Source organism: Clavelina lepadiformis, chromosome 2 (genome assembly GCF_947623445.1).
Source record: "Clavelina lepadiformis chromosome 2, kaClaLepa1.1, whole genome shotgun sequence".
In the NCBI taxonomy this organism is placed as follows: Eukaryota; Metazoa; Chordata; class Ascidiacea; order Aplousobranchia; family Clavelinidae; genus Clavelina; species Clavelina lepadiformis.
Genome location: NC_135241.1, coordinates 3374022 through 3387079, shown reverse-complemented (window position 1 = coordinate 3387079; position 13058 = coordinate 3374022). Strand labels below are relative to the sequence as shown.

The 13058-nt window shown below is 37.8% G+C and overlaps 2 protein-coding genes across 2 annotated transcripts; both read left to right on the top strand.

Annotated features, from left to right (window-relative positions):
• Positions 1–1325: 1325 nt before the first annotated feature.
• Positions 1326–6192, top strand: LOC143446264 (sodium-coupled monocarboxylate transporter 1-like). The gene is made up of 14 exons (XM_076945836.1): positions 1326–1719; positions 1835–1945; positions 2267–2357; positions 2475–2592; positions 2764–2831; positions 3178–3332; positions 3461–3601; positions 3720–3849; positions 4562–4650; positions 4731–4834; positions 4903–5063; positions 5158–5452; positions 5547–5698; positions 5794–6192. Exons 1-14 carry the CDS (start codon positions 1577–1579, stop codon positions 5842–5844), a joined length of 1809 nt encoding a protein of 602 aa, XP_076801951.1. The 5' UTR covers positions 1326–1576; the 3' UTR covers positions 5845–6192.
• Positions 6193–7103: 911 nt separating this feature from the next.
• Positions 7104–11718, top strand: LOC143446812 (uncharacterized). Its single transcript, XM_076946629.1, has 7 exons — positions 7104–7262; positions 7590–7780; positions 7900–8762; positions 8927–9013; positions 9202–9291; positions 9547–10272; positions 10504–11718. The coding sequence occupies exons 1-7, from the start codon at positions 7248–7250 to the stop codon at positions 11376–11378; spliced, it is 2847 nt and encodes a 948-aa protein (XP_076802744.1). The 5' UTR covers positions 7104–7247; the 3' UTR covers positions 11379–11718.
• The last annotated feature ends 1340 nt before the right edge of the window (positions 11719–13058 follow it).

The following is a 13058-nucleotide window of genomic DNA, read 5'->3' as shown; positions in this document are numbered from 1 at the left end:
TGCAAGCGTAGCAAATAAAGGTAAAGTCTAAAAGCTAAACTTTAGAATATTCTTGACTTCTGCTCACTATTCGCCCCTAGCGGTGGGGTTCGACTTCGTGATTTGCGCAAGTCGTGTTTGAACCGGCAGCGATTTTCCATATCAGTTTTTTGTGGTTGCAGACCACATGCTAGCAAGAACACGTTAAGGGTCATGGAGAAAAGACTGGTTAAAATGGACATTCTGAAAGTTTATGCTGATACGATGCTTTTGTTTCACTGGTATCGCTTTTAAGTGGTGTAATATAAGGGGTATGTCAGTTTCTGAGAAGAAATAAACCTGAGGTGAAATTTGTGGTGATGCTTCCCTTATTGTCCGTTTTGTAGTAATAGACTTATTTTTTTCAGTAGTTTTTTAAAGAAATAGGAATTTTCTGAATACATTTCGTTCATTTGTTAACTTGAAATACGCCGTATGGTTGGCATCAGAAACTGCAAGTAAATTTGGAAAACAAAGAAACAAAAACTGTTATGATTTTGAGTTAAAAACTAACATTACTAAAGCTGTACAGTATGTTACATCTACTAACACATACACTGCGGCTTTCAGTCTCTTACAATGGGTACAGGAAACAATTAAAATGAGCACAATCGACGTTCCAAGAAGAGAAGTCGGTTCGTATACATTATAGCAACTTTTATGGAGTAAATGTTATCCGATTTTTCGTAAGATGGCGCCTTTACGCATAGTTTATAGCGCTGTACAAGGGAATTTCAATTTGATCTTTGATCTTGATTAATTTTGTTACCCGAAAGAATGCTTTCAATTTTTGAAAGTTAGTCCCTAGGGTCCAAGAAAAACCGGTTTTACAAGTAAACGAATTTATCATTTGTATTGATCAAATTCGTTCTTTGGTGAAAGAAAGTGCAAATAGCTTCTAAGTATCATAGCAACATACTTATATTGTAAGTTTACCAGACACCTTATACAAGCAATGTTGGAGCTTAAGCTTAAAAAAGCAACGACAGCGAGTGCGAAATCGCAAGCGTCGACGAAGAAGGTATCCGCAGTAGAAAAACAATTGACAAAGCAAAGGGGAGTTTGCACTGGCGACGCTTTGAAATGCTAAATTGAAAAGCCTTACAAAGATTATTGCCGTGTTTGTTTTGCAGGGTAAGGTAAGGTAAAGTAAGGTAAGAAAGAGATTTAGTCGGATTTTAAAAAGACGATAACTAACGTTTACGCAGCCTCAATCAGAGTGCATCAGACCGTTGCACCAAAACAAGTTTGTAAAGGAACTGTAAGTCAACACGACGATGGCTTCTACCCTTCATTTTTTCAAAACAGTGCGTTAATGGACGGAATTTGAAACAAGGCTATCAAGAACAACAGTGACGTTTTGCTGCGCATGAGTTGAAACAGTAACATCAGTTGAAAGCAGTAGTGTAGAGCCGAGTGCTAAGAAATCAGTTTTTGTCACAAGTTACAAAAAGTTTAAAGAAATATTGTGATACCCTTTAATTAATTACTGCAAACAGAATGTATACCTAAACAAGGAGGCAATTTCTTATAGAGTTAAACATATACCAATAAAAGTATGGATTTTTCTCCGAAAACATTTTCTGTCGCTGATTATGTGGTGTTTGCTCTAATGTTGTCCGTGTCTACAGCAATCGGGATATTTTACGTCATCAAAGACAGAAAAAAACAGAACATAGAGGAATATTTACTGGGCGGCAGGTAAGCTGATGTTGCGCGTAAATTACGTTTCAAAATTCGATTAAAAGACAATAAACTAACGTTACAAAAGCTACAAATGGAACTTTCCAAATTAACAACTTAGTTGCATGAACAGGTCAATGAGCGCCTACCCCGTTGCCTTCTCGTTATCGGTCGGTTTCATGTCAGCTGTCCTGGTGCTTGGGACGCCGTCAGAAGTTTACAGATTCGGAACTATGTACTCGTGGTGAATAGAAAGGAGTGACAATTGCTGAATGTTTTTGCCGTGCAGAACGTTTGCTGTTTGTAAACAACATTTTCTCCTTTTTTCTCTCATTAAAGCTAGTATGGCCGTGTGGTAAAGAGATATCTTACATAAGAAGTGACAACTTGAAGTAAAATTACATCACATATATATTTACTTACTAACACTAGCCCTACAGTTTTGACGGATTGATTTTAATTTCAATATCGAAGTCTTCTTCATCTAACGTCTGACTTAGTCCTAAACCAGACGTCATATTACTATGAGTTAAAAAGCCCGTAATTGACTAATCAGTCTTTTTAGGACTCTTTTAGGTTATGTATTGATGACAATAGTCGTGGCTGAAATTTACATTCCCACCTTTTACAATATGCAGCTATCAAGTGTATACGAGGTTAGTATAGAAATACTCACGCTTTGGTAACAGGCAAAAAACGCTTACCAAAACCTAGACTAGAAATTTCTTGGAATGTCAATTGTTTTGAAGTATCATGTTTCGTACTGTTTCAAGTATCTTGAAAAACGATTCAATCGCCTAATCAGGATCGAAGGAACATTGCTCTATCTACTACAAACCGTACTTTACGTCGGAATCGTCATATATGCCCCGGCATTGGCCTTAAACGCAGGTATGTGTTTTTTGCTGCTATTGTAATCAACTATGCTGTACACAAACGAGTTTAGTATAGACACATTAAATTGTTATACTGTTTAACATGCAACAGTCCAAACATATCAAGGAAGGTAAACGAATTTGAATTTTCTAAACTTAGCTTTAGACTATGATTTGTCCATTGCAGTTACAGGATTTGACTTGTGGGGAGCAATCTTTTCGACTGCAGCTGTTTGCATTCTTTACAGTACGTTGGTAAGATGATTTTGACAATTTTGTTATGATTTATCTGATTGCTTGCTTCATATTTAAAGATATCTAATATCGTTGTGACATAACACAAACCGCGTAACTCCAATAATATAAAGTAAACATAAGTTGAACTTTAAATCACTACGTAGGCTATGCGCATACATATTAGCGTTAGACCTGAGACTGGGTATTATACGTGATTTAATACATTTCGTATTAATAAAACAGGAAATCCCGTTAGTTGGTTTGGGACTGTCCCAATCTTCCGTAAAAAGTGATGAGAAGTAGAAAGGAGTCCCTTTGACAAACTTGCAAAATGATATTTACCTACTTTCATCTTCTCATAAAGGGCGGATTGAAAGCAGTTATATGGACTGATGCGTTTCAAGCTATCATTATGTTGATCGGGTTCATCAGCATCATTATCCGAGGATCAGTTGTGATGGGAGGGTTTGAAAACATCTGGAGAGCATGTGAAGAAGGAGGAAGAATCGAATTCTTGAAGTAAGTAAAAAAAATAGAATATAAGCGAATGTGTTTCAATCAAAGGTAGGCTACTATACATTTAAACAATCACAAATTAGTCTGAATAGCAAAGGTAGTAGATATTTGTGTCGAAAATTTTTGTTTAGATTCGATACTGATCCAAGGATACGTCACACTGTATGGAGCATAACGTTTGGTTCGGGATTTCTTTTCATGGCCTTATATGGGGTCAACCAGGGACAAGTTCAACGATTTCTTTCTTGCAAATCAGTTCACGAAGCTAAAAAGTACAAAATTTTTTCAAATTATATTTCCAGAAATTCAGCAATAAATTGAAGTACGGAATAAGGCAAGATAAAATACGACCTTCTTATAATTAATCTAACGGTTTCATTTATATTTCAGGGCCATTTTTTTAAATCTTATCGGGCTCGAATTGTTAACTGGATTTGCACTTCTATGTGGAACCATTGTGTATGCTTACTACCAATATTGTGACCCGCTTTCCTACGCTGTTGTAGAAAGGCCTGATCAGGTAGGTTTTGTAAGAAATGATCCATCGAACGATCTATTTATGCCGATCTTTATTTGCAGCTGTCCAGCAGTTTATCTATTTACAGTTGAAATAGGTAGTCTTGTTTTTAGATGGCAAGGTGAAATAACCAAAATCGGTCTAACAACACAAATGACAATTATTTCAGTAATGTTATGTATGTTATGTAATCTATGTATCTATGTTGTTATGTTATGTAATCTATGTGCATTGATCTTTTTTCGCTCAGATTCCTCATGATATGTGACTTTACTAATCGCTTTGTCTGAAACGAATAATGAGGCCGATTTTTTCAGGAGAGTGATAGGTTGAGGACTGGAAGGCCTTGAAAAACTTGGATGTTATTGGCTAAATTGACCCAAAACCCGCGTGACAAACATAAACTTTAAGCTTATTAAATACTTTAATACACAGCACACATGCTGCAGACCTTTGCACAAGTTATAGAATAAAAAAAAATGCATCCATTTTCGGTAGAATCTAAAAGAACCAGTAACATGGAATGTTAGCAAAACATGCGCTGGGATGTTATGTTATGACACAACATGACATATGTTGGCAAAAGGAAAGGTCCAAGTATCAGCATATAGCATAAACCTGTCCACAGTCATTGGCTACAGAAGTAGTTTTACAGAAACTTACAACCCAAGCAAGTAAAAAAACTACATATTTTATCTCAGAATACATTTTTCAGCTTCTACCATATCTTGTGTTGGATATTTTTCAAAATTATCCCGGAATGCCAGGATTGTTTATCGCTTGTGTATACTCAGGCAGTTTAAGGTTAGTACATTATGAAGTCAAAACTTCTTATCTAGTCTGTTGCTAATGCACACCCTGATGTGCTATGTACTTGCTTACAGCACAGTGTCGACAGCCATTACAGCAATGGCAAGTGTTACGGTGGAAGACTTCCTGAAGCCAGTGTTTAATTGGAGTGACAAAACGTACACATGGATATCCAGAGGTAGTAAAAGTAGCAGAAATGTAAAACAAGTACATGGGATATTATGAGAATGTGTTTATTATATATAGGAATGATTGTATTTTATGGAGGAATATGCATACTCTTTGCCTACTTGGCCTCAACCCTTGGTCAAGTACTACAGGCGGCAATCAGCGTGCTTGGACTTGTAGGTGGTCCTTTGCTCGGACTCTATACCCTTGGTGTCTTATTTCCTTTTGTAAATTCTCTGGTAAGGTTCCAGCTATATAATGTGGATGACTTTGTCGGGTTTACAACGAGGTCGAGGATATTGTGTGAATAGTGTTGTCTACATTGTGACTTAGGGAGCCTTTTTTGGTGCAAACGCTGGACTTGCGGCGGCAATTTGGGTGTTTATAGGAAGTCGAAACTATCCACCATCGCCAGAGTTTCTTGATCAACTTTCTTACAGTACTGAAAGTTGTCCTGGGTTTGAAAATGCGACTACACTCAGTCCTCTAGCTACAACATCTACAGTGACAGAAACAACTTCATACACGCCACCAGAAGCCAATTTGTACGCACTTTCTTATCAACTTTATACGGTTTTTGGCTTCTGTTGGACGGTAGTAGTGGGTGTGCTGGCAAGTCTTCTTACATGTGAGTGTTTATATATGCAATAAATTAATAACTGAAGATTATTAAAGATGGTATTATTATGCATAGCCTACGTCAAACATATGACACTTTCTAGGCGGTTGGAGGGATCGGAAGACAGTTGATCCTCGTTTGATCTATCCATTCTTTGATCACTGGATCTTTAAATGTTTGCCGGAGTCTTTCAGAAAATGCATGACATGTGGAGTGAATCGTAGAAGCCTTGATGAAAAGAACAGTGCAGACTTTGTAAGTTTTTTACAGTAAATGTTCGCTTGTCTGAAGACACTGTAGCAGAATTCTGCGAAGTAAGAAAGAAGTTCAATGCACAATTTTCTCATCAGAATTTGGAGGACCCTGTCATGTTGAAGAAGGGAGAAACAACGAAGTTATAAAATTTTGGGCCCGCATATGCCTGTAAAAAGGCCTAATTTCTTTGTTTATTTTATTGTAAAGTAAAATTACTACAAATGCAATTAATCAAAAAAACTCGCATGGGGTTCCCTGAAATTTTGCATGTCACTTTAGTATGTCTTAGGTCAAAGTTTTGCAAACTGTGGGTCGCGACCCCGTTTGAGGACCTGAAACAAATTCAGCTTCTATAAATTGAATTGCTTTTTTGTAAATTTTTAATTCGTTTTGCTGTATCCATTACGCAATTCTTTTATTACTGTACAGTTACTTTCATGGATTGTGTGCACTTGTATGATTTCGCCATAGACAAAAACACCATTTGAGATGGATATTTGTAGTTTAAATGTCATTAACGTGTAATTAACGTGTAATTGGGCTGGCATCCCACTTCTCGTAAAACACCTAATTGCTACGAAAACCAAAAAAGTCTAGTCAAAAATTAATGCGCGCTGCGACAACGAGCGAGCAACTCTAGCTGAAGTGCAAATTCAATCGTGGGGAAATGTACGAAGGGTAGTGTACATTGGATGGTACCATTAAAGACGTTATTCAAATAACCTCATATCATAAAAAAACACAACGACTTCTTGTGTTGGCAACTTTAACATTCCCATTGTAAGAACTTCAATTCTGAAGCAACAAAGTTAATGTTTATAGCGAAATAGCCGGTAGGTGGCGAAACAGAGCGTCATTTTTATTTCATATTAAAGGCTTCAGTTGAAAAAAGACTGTGGAGAAAACAACCTGCCATAATTAAACTACTATATGCGAAACCTTAAGTAGAGGTATTGTGCAATTGTTTTAAATTCCGAAATGTATAATCTATAATTGAAAGTGTTTGTAGACAGTTCGTTTTCAAATTTCCCCCAAGGCCCATTTTGTAGGAATTGGCTTTAACGTGATAATAAATAGCCTAATTGAAGCAGCTAGAATAAAATTGAAAAAATCTTGGCAATTTTTAGAACAAAAGTTATTTGCAAAGTGTTTGTATAAAAGTTATGGCCAACGTGCCAACGCTCTAAATATAACCACACTTTAAAGCGGAACAACAAATTACCTAACGCTTTACACCTAAATTGACGCACACCAAAACATTTCCAGAAATGTTAGCTACTGCCTTAGGGCATATAAAACTGCGTACAAGGCTTTCCAGTAACAACTTTAAGTATGAGACGGCAATTATAAAGCATGTAATTCTAATGCGTGGCGCATATTGTTTAGCATTTACTCAATTATAGTCAGGTGTCGGAAAACAATGACGGTAAAATTAGAAAACATTGTTTGGCAAATGAGGAACAAGGCATAAATGTTTATGTACATTCTAGTTTAAGCCTAGATAAACTGATTATAATAGCAAACAATTTGCCGGCTAAAGACAGGCGTTATGAACGATGCTGAGGTGAGTAAACGATCTCACACAGATCATAAAACGTTTAACGATTCTTATCTCATTTAAAGCATTGAAAGTTTTAGCTTTTTTTAAGGCTTGCATGAGCTATACATAAACAAAATAGTGGTCAAGCAAAGAAATGTACCCATGTACAGGCCCACATGAGAAAGAGTTATGACATACGAATCTCTCAAACCTCAATCCGTATGTGAGTGTGCAATTCTTTGCTTGACTTCAAAAGAGTCAATGCATACACGAATTAGATAACGATCGCAATTGCAAAAGTCATGAAAAAGATCACAAACCATAAAATTGTCATGTGTTTGCCGACAACAGGCTCTGCTAGCCCGGGACGACGTGAAAGAGTTCCAAGCATCCAAAATACTATGCAAGGCTGAGGATAGCATACTCGGACGAGGCAACTTTGGTACCGTACTTGTTGGTTACCACAGAGTGCATGGCAGATTGGCTGTGAAGTGTCAACCCTTACAAGGATCTCAACAGGAAATGGAAGCCTCACGCAAGAAGTATGCTGATACTAGGCTTTAAGTCGATGAGAATTGTTGAGGTGGTCTAATCTTCAGTGGTGGAAAACTGGTAAACGGCGGTCTGGACCACTCAGAATAATGCACATATGTTCTCTTAGGTTTTTAAAGGAAATCAAGATGGTGCTTCTCGCCAGCCACGATTTTGTTATGCGAGTCGAAGGCATGGTAGAATGGAAAGGATGGATTGGAATGGTTACAAAGTATATGGCGGCCGGTTCCTTGCATGACCTGCTTTTCAACAAAACCATCGACACTATATCGGTCATCCTTCTTTTACGAATATGCTATGAAGTGTCGGACGCAATCACTTACATCCACAATTTATTTCAAACTATACGGATCGCGCACGGAGACCTAAAACCACAAAATATCCTCCTGGATTCTGATTTGCATTGCAAAGTTGCCGATTTTGGTGGTGCCGCGTTATCTATGCATACTCTATCGAACCAAGGTCCGAATGATGATAACCCTGACGAAGGCAACCAATACACACTTCTATTCGCTGCTCCTGAACGTCTGAATACCGATTCAAGTCGCGTTACAACCGCGATGGATGTCTACGGCTTTGGTATTATTGTGTACATTGTGTTGGTGCGACGCTACCCCGAATCGGCTCGTGTGATGCCTAAACTACTGGTGTTACGCGTTATCGAAGGCATCCGCTTCAATGAGGCTGAGATACAAGAAAAATTAACCGAGCTTCGTGAAGAAGGCCGAGAAGATGAAGCAACAGTCGTAACTTTGCTTCAAAACGTTATGAGAGAATGCTGGGACCACTCGCCAGCCCTGCGACCTGCGATGATGACTGTAAGAGACAGGCTGCGCAGTCAAATGGAAAGTATCGACCACTCGAAAGTAGCAAGATGCGTGCTGAACACTGTACAGCTTGTAAACATAAGACGAGGCTTACCGGATGAAAAGGAATGTGTTTCAATAGATGAAATTATATGCCGCAAAAAAGGTGATAGGATTGAGGTTAACTATTATTCAGACATATGGTTTCATAAAACTGGTTATAAAACTTCCTGTTATTTGTAAATCATATACATAGACAAAAACCCCGTGTTGATCTTAGTATACTACGTATTAGGTAAAATTGTAAATCTTCGAATTATACTGATAAAGGTCGAGCAGATGTCCAACGAGCAGATGTCGCACAAATGCCACACACCTCATCAGTGGAACCAATGAGTACTTCTCTGACCAACACAGGTTTCAACAGAACAACTTCGTATAGTTCCGTCATTATTATAAGCAATGATCGCGTTGTTTAAGGTTGCACTTACTCCGGCTCTGGTATTTTTTGCTTCGAACTTCGTATGAACCTAATGAAAGACGGCTAATGTGATCGGAAACCACTATAATTATTTCAATGTTTATGCATGGGGAATTTTTTTCAGAAAAGCAGGAGCTCTTGCGAAATGCAGAAGTAGACAAAACCAACAATTACGAGCAAATGTTGGAGAATTGTTTCACTAAAGACGACAAAGGTGTAAATTTTAATTAACAATCCAAGTTCAATAGTTTCAAGTTATATCAAAACAATAGATTATGGTTAGTGGTTCCCAAACGTTTTTGGGCGGAGATTTCTGTTAAACTACGGGTTCTATTAAACTAGAGGAGCAGGGTTCTGTTAAACTACGTTTGGGAAACACGGGCTTTATATGCAAATACAGTTTTTCAAAGTAAACCCAAAACAAAACTATACGTAAAACTATGCTTAAACTTATTCCAATTATTGCCAGAAAACGCAACGGTCCACCAGTATATAACTTCCATTCGAGAGTCCATTGACAATAGCACAGAAGCAACCGTAGCTTGTGAAAAGCTGAGCAAAGTAGTCAGCACGATATCACTGTCCCAAAATGAATTGCTGAAAACGGCTCATGCTATAATCAACGTGGTTCAATTGGTTCACAAGAAACACCCAGACCAGATCCTATTACCAATCCTGCAATTGATGCAGTACGCAAAAGACCTTTGTGTGAAGATGACCAAATCATCGACTAGGGTTATTTTCTTTGAAAGATGCGCAAGGGTGATGCAAGCTCTTGTTTCCAAGTCTGGAAGTGCGCCCAAATTGATCGTTAACAGTTTCATGATGCCTTACGCGGAGGAACTTCTAAGTCTGATGCTTCCAGATGAGAATGTCAGTAGAAAGTGGCTTCTGCAAGCGAAAGCGGCGTGCTGGGAATGCATTGCAGCCTGTTATAACCGCACCAACAACATAACAGGATCGATAGAATTCAACAAGAAGACAATAACGGAACTAGAGAGAGAATTTGGGAGCAATTGTAGGAAGCTTATCGCTTATGGGTCTTGCTGTAACAATCTCGGATCGATCTACGAGATGGAGAAGAAACCAAAAGAGGCGGAAGAATATTTCCTTAAGTCGCATTACACGTTCCGCGAAGTTGACAATGCGTTAAGTGAAGAAAAGAAAGTAAATAGCATTTACAAGACAATAAATGGTAAGCAATGATCAATTCGCTGGTAACAATGAAGGTAATTGCAACATGTTTTTGATATTTGGTGTAATGTTTTAAACTGTTTACGTACGCTGATACGATATATAGCTAAATATTTGTAAAATCGACTGAAATAGCGTCTGATAAGTATAGCCCTGGGCGTTTTATGCAAAACTTCGGAGATCTGTCAAAACCTCGTTTCATCAACCATTATATCTTACACATTTCACATAGATTTGGCAAGACTATACGAAAATTTTCCGGAACTCAAAGCCAACAAAAGCAAAGACATCTACCAGTATCTAAAGAACTGTGACGTATCGGGCTACCCACGTCTAATCAATAAGTTAAATATGCTCCGCTTGGCTATTCTACTACAGCTGGAGGGGGATAAGACACAACTTTCTGAAGATCTCTGCAAAATCGCAACAGAAATCCAACCACCGGAGCACTTTTGCCAGGAAGTAGTTGGCTACGTGGCAGTGACCGCAAAAAGACTGATTCAACATAAGAATTTAAGATGTGCCGCAACGCTGTGCAAATGTGGCCTCAACCTGTGCACGTTCATCGCGGATAAGTCTGACAAAGTTTGTCACATTAATGACTTGTTCCAGATCCTTAAACAACTTTTTACCATTTCGCTGGATGAAAATGAACCTAGTGACCTAGCGAGAGACATAATCGCTTTCGGAGAAGATGCAATTGATAAAATCAAGCACTCCACGAAAACAGATGAAGAGATTAGAATCAAGTATCAAAGCTTGTGCATGATCGATGTTAGCTATTGGTGTCTGAAGGTAGAAGATTACAAGAAAAGTTTAAGACTGGCTGAAAAAGGTTACAAACTTTTACCATTAGACCTCGGAACGGATCAAAATCTTCGTTGTTCATTTAAAGCGCTAAGTCATTACATTTCTGGCGCGTGCAAGTACGCCCTGAAAAATTACAAAAACGCAGAAGCGGACTACAAAAAAGCCATAAGTGTTTCCAAAGAGCAAGAAAGCATGAAAGCCTTGTATGAAGCCGCTAGGCGAGAATTACAAGAGGTTCGTGAAGTTATTAAATCAAAAAGTCCAATTGCCCGAATAAAACAGACTATTTGTAAATGAAAAGCCAATAATAATTTTGGTGATTACAGCAAATCATTTGTTTGTCAGCGCAAGGTTACGACCAAACAAATGACTGCATCATGTTCTGTTGAGCACATTTTCACCTTGTATTAGTCTTGTTTTCAATGCCTTGTGTGTACGTATATAATCTTATATACATAACGTCATACTAATATGTTCGGAGCTTTATCGTGAGCATGAATATATTTAATGCCTCGATGTCAAGCAATAACAGCATAATGTATTGCTCTATTTGCCTACTTACATTCGCTTAAAATTTACATAAATTCAGACTTGGTTAACCCTTACACTCATTTAAATAAATATTGCACCAGCATGACTTCTGAGAACTAACCATCAAGTATCGCCCAAGGTGAAGATTCCACCGAAACTTTAATTCTTCGTTTTACAGTACCTGGCTGGAGTTTCGAAAGTTATTTTGGGAAACTTTAGCAGCCAACAGTATAACACGTATTAAGGTGTCGTAAATTTCCGTTGTAATTAGTTCTCTAAAACGGAAAGAAATTTTTAAACGGTCGTTTTTAGTAGCTGTTTACCTTCATATTGGCATTTGATGGAACATCAATAAACTACCAGTTTATGCGTTTCACTACATAAAAAAGAGTAGAAAATAGTGTATAAACGATAGCTTACATGTAAATAACGTATCTGTGAATGAATCTAATGAAAGAAAGTAATCATGAAAGTAATTGCTGGAATAAATATACTTTCTCACCAATGCACCCATGCAATATGGACGTAACCTTTAATGTAAGTTCTTTAAGAAATTAAGACACACAGGTTTTGCAGTATTCCTTTACCCTTCTCGGCCAACTGTGACATTAAAAATCCTTATCACAAGCATGCCCCACAAACAGCATAATATGTGATAACAACAGAAGTAACAATAAAGGTAAGTTTATCAAATTCACTAAAAACAGTTAAAAGATAAAGCTAAAGTCGACAAACAAAAAGGTTTTCTGACTATCGCACTTGAGGTGTTGCTTTTGAAAATCTGTTTGTAAGCTTAACAGCAGAGTTACGCACGAAATAATGCGGCTGCACACGCATGACCTGATCGCTGTTTCCCGACGTTTACCGTGCGTGCAAGCGACCGGAATACAACAAACCTTTACGCTTAAAATTTGGGGAACTGCTAGCAGGCATAAAAGGTGTATAAATGGGGCTAGTGGTAACGTGAAGAAACTATTCTAGAACTAGAGCTCAGCTATTACAGTCAACACACAAACGCGCGGCTGTATCCGTATATCTCTAAAGTAAACATCGTATTCAAATTGTGTTCGCATTTAATCAGCATGACTGTACAGTAGATTGCAGAGAATTGGATCGATAGCGACTTTATATTTAAAGCGGCTGAATTGCTAACACTACGTTCAGTTTATGACTTTTTCTCGACAATCTTCGCGTGAATGAGCACTCGGCCTTGATTTCGTTATGCGTACAGTTTACTTGATTTGCTGGAGCTTTGGGAAACAGGTAAAATTTAGTAGCATTGGTGACATGAAGTTAGAAACTAGAAAGTCAATATTAAAGAAGTTACCATAGGCATAGAACAAGTCAATAAAAACTGCCTACCGGTTTATCGACCGCTTATACAGGAAAAGACTATGGTAACTTGTGGATTCAATATAAAAATATATAAACAGCTATTCTCGCTAG

Excerpts from the sequence above, each read along its gene's own strand:
- LOC143446264 (XM_076945836.1), top strand. The coding sequence starts at position 1,577 with ATGGATTTTTCTCCGAAAACATTTTCTGTCGCTGATTATGTGGTGTTT. Across the intron at positions 3,850-4,561 it reads TTGTAGAAAGGCCTGATCAG|CTTCTACCATATCTTGTGTT; the intron begins GTAGGTTTTGTA and ends TACATTTTTCAG. Across the intron at positions 5,064-5,157 it reads TTCCTTTTGTAAATTCTCTG|GGAGCCTTTTTTGGTGCAAA; the intron begins GTAAGGTTCCAG and ends ATTGTGACTTAG.
- LOC143446812 (XM_076946629.1), top strand. Across the intron at positions 7,781-7,899 it reads ATGGAAGCCTCACGCAAGAA|GTTTTTAAAGGAAATCAAGA; the intron begins GTATGCTGATAC and ends ATGTTCTCTTAG. Across the intron at positions 8,763-8,926 it reads AATTATATGCCGCAAAAAAG|GTCGAGCAGATGTCCAACGA; the intron begins GTGATAGGATTG and ends ATACTGATAAAG.